Consider the following 6,698-nt stretch of genomic DNA (forward strand, 5'->3'; position numbering starts at 1 on the left):
GAACATGGCCTTCCACTACGAGCTTCTTTCGTTTACATGTTTTTCTAAACGCAAAACTAACAAATATATAGGATTGGAATTACATTGCATTTTGAGATTTATGGAGGCTAAAAACGCGAGATTGTTCAATAGATATTGTTTAGTTGCACTAGAGGAAGAACACGTGGTTTTTTTTTTTGAATGATTGGGTTGCACACGTTGTTCAATAGGTTTTTTTTTTGAACAATACCGTCCGCTATGACTATACCTGACAGCACCATCGGTAATCTCCCATCGGTGATGCTCGGTCGACCGTTACTACAATAGGCGACGGTATTGTCAGCTGTCATCTTTGCTCACCATGCCAAGCCGATGATGAGCCATCGGCTATTTCTTGGTCCATGATCGACTCACCATGTCGAGACGATGCATATAGCCGGCCGTCCCAACAGCATTGGTATCAATAATGGTCGTATATTTATCCCGTTGAGTTTAATTACAACTGGGAGGGTGCCTAACACCATTGGTATTAATAACAGTCGACGGCATATTATCCCGTTGAATTTAATTATAGCGGATAGGGTGCCTAACACCATTGGTATTAATAATGGTTAACTAAGCTTAACTGGTAATCAAGTTTTTAGCAAAGATCGTAAACTAACCACATATATGATACCATATCTCCATGAAGGTCCCCCGCGATTGGCATTTAGAGCCCTCGAGTGTGGCTTTTGGCGGGCAACCTTCATGGATGTGGTTATTTTGAGAAATTAGATAATCACATTTGGAGTTTAAAAAAATTGAAAAAAAATCTACACATTCATATGGATATATTAAACATGTGTATAAAATTTCACAATGAAATACATTGTGGTGAGAGCTACACAAAAAGAGGAAATCCTGCATTTATAATAGTGAACAGTGTATACTATTCATCCGTTTGACAATTACGATTTGTCTTTTTGCGTATCTCTCACCGTAATGTATTTCATCTTCAAAATTTCACACATGTAGAATACATTCATGTAAACATGTATGATTTTTAAAGATATTTTTAAAACTTTAAAATATGTTTTTTATTTTTTTTCAACGACCTCCATGGAGGTCGCCCGTCATTGACATTTAGCGCCCTCAAGGAAGGCTATTGCTGAGTACTACAAGGTGGAGTTTGCTGTGGGGGTGAATCCAGACATGTAGTGGATAGCCAGTGAATTTTATTCTATAAATTCCCAAAAATTGAATTGAAAATGGGAAACATGAAGAAAAATAGGATACTTCGTGAAAGAATCAGGAACAACTCGCAAACTTCACTGAATATCTTAGACTTTCAAAGTGGAAAACATACAAGAGGGGAATAAAATCATAATTATACTAAAAAAACTACTTATTTCAGTCCACAAGATGTTCTAACCTTTTTATGAATCGGTTGTATATAGACACATGTTAAGGTGTTTATTCGTCATTTTGGTCCCTACGTAGTTCAAAATATCTTATATTTGTGAACGGAGGGAATAAATTTGAGAAAACAAATAATTTGTGTTTTCATGTTAAGTTTTTTGTTTACACAATACAATCGCAAATGATCACATACACGCACACACACTCCCCCTATGAAAGTAAGCATGCACACTACACTCCTATGAGCACCTTCAAGATACTGAACCGACACAACATTTTGAAATCGATAAAGTCACCAAATACGCATCGTAGTCGAAGGAAACGTCTCCTCCTCACCAGAAAGCTTAAAAATAAATTCAAAAAAATGCGAGCACCAGTAAAGTCTAGGAACTTGAAATCTGATGGGTTGGTTCCACCGACCATCTGAGCAACGATCAATTCACCATGTTAAGTTGGTTGGCCCGTGTGCAAAGTACAGTCACGCCCTACCTTGCAATGGTATTTTTTGACAGAAAAAATATGTACATGTTTTTGTACTAGTTACTTACAAATCAAACGGGCTGGCCGGAGAGGAGGACCTACGTGTTCCAAACTTTTACCATTGTAGTTTCAAAAAAAAAAAACTTTTTACCATTGTGATCTGCAACTGCAACAGGGAAGACACCAGGCGTGACCTGTGTGCAGTGCACCTGCATGCTCCAGCTGACGTCGTACGTGCACAGCTCTTTTGCACCGCATGGAAGAAGAATATTTGAGGCGCGCCATTATAGCCTTTTGACTTGCCAAATTAAATCCCCCGTACAAAAATATATCCTGCCTATATATAGCCGGCGTCCCCCAGTGAACGAGCACACACAAACACACAAACATCCAGCGCGCTCGGCATCCACCGATCGATTGCTTCTGTCTTGGCCATCCGCTGATAAGATCATCGACAGGCGCCTCCCCCCAGGGATCGATCGAAGATGCCGAAGATAGCGCTGGGCCACCGCCGCGAGGCGTCCGACCCCGGCTGCCTCCGGGCCGTGCTCGGCGAGCTCGTCCTCACCTTCCTCTTCGTCTTCGTCGGCGTGGGCTCCGCCATCGTCGGAGGTACGTGCGGGCAGTGCTCCTCCGCCCACTTTAATGCCGGCTACATCCGTTCGTTCCGTGCATGCTGTGCACAGCCCCTGAATCAACCGTTCAATATTTTTCTATTACTTTGTTTAGTTGGTTATACAACTAGGTGGGGCACACACACCTACCAATTACAGGACGACACGTGTGTTTTGCCCCTAGAAAAATGGAAACACCTGCGCGAAGTTTGGATATCGTAAAAAAATGACAAAGAAGGCGTCTGAGGAATCGGTTGAGATAGAAAGTGACAGAGTAGAACCAGTAGGTTGTGAGCGGTGGGTTCCTTGCCACGTCGAAGTCTCAAAATTTACAGCACCAATGCTTGCATATTATATTGGTTTACGAAGCTCGCACGTCACCATGTGGATTATTGAGTTGTCAAGTTTCTTCTCCCTCTTTGTTGCGGCAAAAAAAAAGTTAATATTAAGCTTAATTTCAGTTAATAAAGTACTGGCATGCATGTCATCTCGCTTTGAAGCACCTCCTGGGTCGGTGATGCGGCACTGTATTGTATAGACTTCAATCAAGAGAACACCTGATCGAGAGATATGTCGCGACCACCTAGAGCTTCAGATTTGTCATGTCCAGTCCAGTGCTCCCGTGAAGATACCCTTCCATTATGTTCCTTCCATATCACCCGCATTTGCCGTTTGATGGCACGATCGTCTTGAGAAAATGCAGTGTTGAACCAGCGTTTCAGGATCCGCAGGCTGCTGATTTCTTTTGTGCATTGTTAATCAGGACAAGCAGTCGCAGCCGGAGGCGACACGTCGGCGGCGTTGATCGCGGTGGCGCTGGGCCATGCGCTGGTGGTGGCGGTGTTCGCAACCGCAGGGTTCCACATCTCCGGCGCCCACATGAACCCAGCCGTCACGCTCAGCCTCGCCGTCGGCGGCCACATCACCCTCATCCGCGCCGGCTTCTTCGTGCTCGCCCAGATGCTCGGCTCCTCCCTCGCCTGCATCCTGCTCAGGGCCCTCACCGGCGGACTGGTACGTCGCCGTCGTTCCTCCTACCTGTCACATGCATGCCAGCCTGACAACCTCAAGCTACTACCACAATAGTAAGTGCCATTGTTGACGATCTGTGCACGCTCCGGCGTGTCACGCTGCAGGTCACTCCGGTGCACGCGCTGGCGGCGGGCGTGGGCCCGATCCAGGGCGTGGTGGCGGAGGTCGTCTTCACCTTCACGCTGCTCTTCACCATCTACGCCGCCATCCTCGACCCCAAGAGCTCCGCGCCAGGGTTCGGCCCGCTGCTCACCGGCCTCCTCGTCGGTGCCAACACCATCGCCGGCGGCGCGCTCACCGGCGCGTCCATGAACCCCGCGAGGTCCTTCGGGCCGGCGCTGGCCTCCGGAAACTGGGCCAACCACTGGGTCTACTGGGTCGGCCCGCTCGCCGGCGGGCCCCTCGCCGTGGCCGTCTACGAGTTCATCTTCACCGTCCCGGCGACGCACCAGCAACTTCCAACGGTGGAGTGAAAGGAGCTCGTTCTCCTGGGGAAGCTCTCGCCTCTCGGTAAGTTGTGGGCCGTTGGATGATCAACCGCTCCGACAAAAGCTGTTATCTACGGTATATGATACATCGAGTGTTCAAGTGTGTTTGCCCCGCGTGTTTGAGGGCTGGCTTGATTTGTGCGTGATGGGTCGTGTGAAGAATATGCGTGCGTGCACGCATGTGCGTCTCAATGTTTCGTTCGGCCAATGAGCCGTGGAAGTAACAACATTGTTTCTTTCACCGTAAGTTTGTAAGTGTATAAGGCCTCCCCGTGCATGGAAATATACGTGGAATATACATACCTGTTATTACTATCTCGTTATATAATTTTTTGTATCCTTCTTTTTACGAAAAAACTTCTAATCTATTCATGTAGCTAGTCAACTACGTATTGTGACCAAAATACTCTTTTTAACTAGAGGCTACACCCGAGAACTAAGCCTAGACTTGGCGTTGGTGCTCGCATTTTTTTGGATTTAATTAAACTTAGCGGTGATGTTCGTTTACTGAGAGGACACGTTCCCACCGACTACGGAGGTGCCAGTGGTGATTTCGTCAATCTTACAACGATGAGCCATGACAATTTTTTTAACATACCAAGACTAATTATGTGACTATTTCACATTTTTCTGTATTTTTTTGTCATTGCCTTATGAAAACATTTTTTTGGTAAATATGGCTATGTGATGACTACAAGCAAATTTTCAAAAAATCATGCTTTTTGAGAAACTATTTCCCCTTAATTTTCCATGTGGCTATTACAAAAAAAAATTCCAGGAATTTACGAAACGCAGTTTTTTTCGTAAAATTGCCATATGATCATTAGATGCAGCTATGTTTCTGGAGAACATTTTCCCTTCAATTTTACCAGACGACTACTTTTTTCTTGACATTAAAGTACTTTTTATTGCAAGGTGATTACCATGTTATCTTTTTTTTAGACAATACCATGTTATCTTTACAAGAGTATCAACAGGTTTTTTTATCTCTTGGGCACCGCACCTTGTTGATTTGTTCGGCCCAAAGCCCTGTCAGCACTTTATTGTACAGACTTTCCTCCTAGGCCCAGTTAGCAGTCGAGACCTGTCGTTCCTCAAAAAATAAAAGAAAGCAGTTGAGACCTGGCGCAACCAGGAAATATGCCCTCGCCAATTCCCCACTCCTTCGGCGGCGGCGGGCATGGCCACTGTTCTCGTGCTTGATACAAATCCGGCATTCTAATACGACTGGAGCTCCACTAGCAGGCGGATTATTGGTCAGGTTCAGTTTCGCGTATGATTAATCTGCAGCGGCACAGACAATTCGATCCATCCCAACAACACCCACGTCAACTTTCTGAGGAGTCGAAGATTTGTTAGCCCGCTTTGTTCACAGGGAACCGTAGTTTGTACGCCCATCGGTCGATTAGCCATGGCCCCCTGCGATTCTTTCTCAAGAAAACCTACCACCCGTTGGCCAGATCAGGAGAACTCCTGCATGCGCCTGCTCCGTCAGCAGCCGCCGCCGCCGCCGCCGCCGCTCCGGCGGCCGGACCTATCTCGGTACGTACTCTTAAGTTTTCTTGTGCTGTTCATTCAATTGATGAATGTCCCCATGGAATTTATGTTGTTTCCGCACGTGGGCGATTGAATGTCTCATGTGTCAGGTTGCTGCTAGAACACTCAGTAATGCTTATGGTGGAGTTCTCTGTCTCCACCCAAGCCTGGCTACGCCCAATAATATCGGGCTCCTTTTTTGTTAGGATGTTATAGTTCAGCTGATTTATGAGACATCACCGGAGTTTAATCCCAAATCACTACGCCTTGCCTCCTTGAGTGAACGCAAGACCGATTCAAATTTCACAAAATACAAAAAGCATGGCTCAACTGATAAAATTAAGTATTCTAATTGCAGTCTTGGATCCTGGCATTAATCTTACATGTATGTTTTTGACTTGTTTTCCTTGATTACTTGTCTAACTGGTCAAACCTTACCTGGCCCGGCTCTCCTTCTTGAGTGAATGCTAGGTCTCCTACCCTAATCTCAAAGTAAAAAAAAACATGGTTCAACTGGTAACATAATCTTTGTACCTGGCATTAATCTCAATTCTCAAATGTGTGTTTTAACTTGTTTTGTTCTTGGTTACGCTCTAAATAGCCAAACCGACCTATTGTGTCTCGCCTTGTGAATGCTTGAGGTTGATCCAAATTTTGATACAAAAAAAACCATGCTTCTACTAATTTAAAAGGAGTAATGTGATGCTGGATTTCCACATTAATCTGAATGTTTGAATTTATGTTTTGACTTGTGTTTCTCTTGATTGCTTCTCTAAGTGGCCAAAATGGGCCCATCGCGCCTCACCTTCTCAAGTGAATGCTAGAATTCTTATCCAAATTTTAAAAGTTAAAAAATTTGGTTCTACTGATAAAAAGTGTATTCTTGGACATGGTAAAAATTTCTCAATTCTCAAATATATATTTTGAATTAATTTTGTCTTGGTTATATCTCTAGATGGCCAAAACTGCCCACTTTGTCTCTTCTCCTTGAGTCAATGCTCAAGAAGTAACCTGATGTTGGACTTCTACATCGATCTTAGTACTCAAATATGAAATATCTGTTGTTGTTTCACTGAACCGGGAAGGGGTGGGGATTAATCTCCATTCTGGGATGTATGTTTTGATATGTTCTTGCTCACTTCTCAAGATGGAAAAATCTGTTCCTTAAGTG

General features: G+C 44.6%; 1 protein-coding gene and 1 long non-coding RNA gene across 2 annotated transcripts in view; both read left to right on the top strand.

Moving 5' to 3' along the window:
* The first annotated feature begins 2,232 nt into the window (after positions 1 to 2,232).
* Positions 2,233 to 4,306, top strand: LOC119267692 (probable aquaporin TIP4-2). Its single transcript, XM_037549124.1, has 3 exons — positions 2,233 to 2,469; positions 3,235 to 3,485; positions 3,608 to 4,306. The coding sequence occupies exons 1-3, from the start codon at positions 2,343 to 2,345 to the stop codon at positions 3,974 to 3,976; spliced, it is 747 nt and encodes a 248-aa protein (XP_037405021.1). The 5' UTR covers positions 2,233 to 2,342; the 3' UTR covers positions 3,977 to 4,306.
* Positions 4,307 to 5,100: 794 nt separating this feature from the next.
* The window catches only part of LOC119267693, a 3,420-nt gene continuing 1,822 nt past the window's right edge, over positions 5,101 to 6,698 (top strand). Inside the window, exon 1 of the long non-coding RNA XR_005132549.1 lies at positions 5,101 to 5,533. This is a non-coding gene — a long non-coding RNA (uncharacterized LOC119267693). The remainder of the gene's footprint in view (positions 5,534 to 6,698) is intronic.

The sequence above is a fragment of the Triticum dicoccoides genome, chromosome 3A (assembly GCF_002162155.2).
Source record: "Triticum dicoccoides isolate Atlit2015 ecotype Zavitan chromosome 3A, WEW_v2.0, whole genome shotgun sequence".
Classification (NCBI taxonomy): Eukaryota; Viridiplantae; Streptophyta; class Magnoliopsida; order Poales; family Poaceae; genus Triticum; species Triticum dicoccoides.

What these genes read in the sequence shown, in the direction of transcription:
- LOC119267692 (XM_037549124.1), top strand. Translation starts at nt 2,343, where the DNA reads ATGCCGAAGATAGCGCTGGGCCACCGCCGCGAGGCGTCCGACCCCGGC. An exon ending in GGGCTCCGCCATCGTCGGAG is followed by an intron (nt 2,470 to 3,234) that starts GTACGTGCGGGC and finishes ATTGTTAATCAG; the next exon opens with GACAAGCAGTCGCAGCCGGA. An exon ending in GGGCCCTCACCGGCGGACTG is followed by an intron (nt 3,486 to 3,607) that starts GTACGTCGCCGT and finishes GTCACGCTGCAG; the next exon opens with GTCACTCCGGTGCACGCGCT.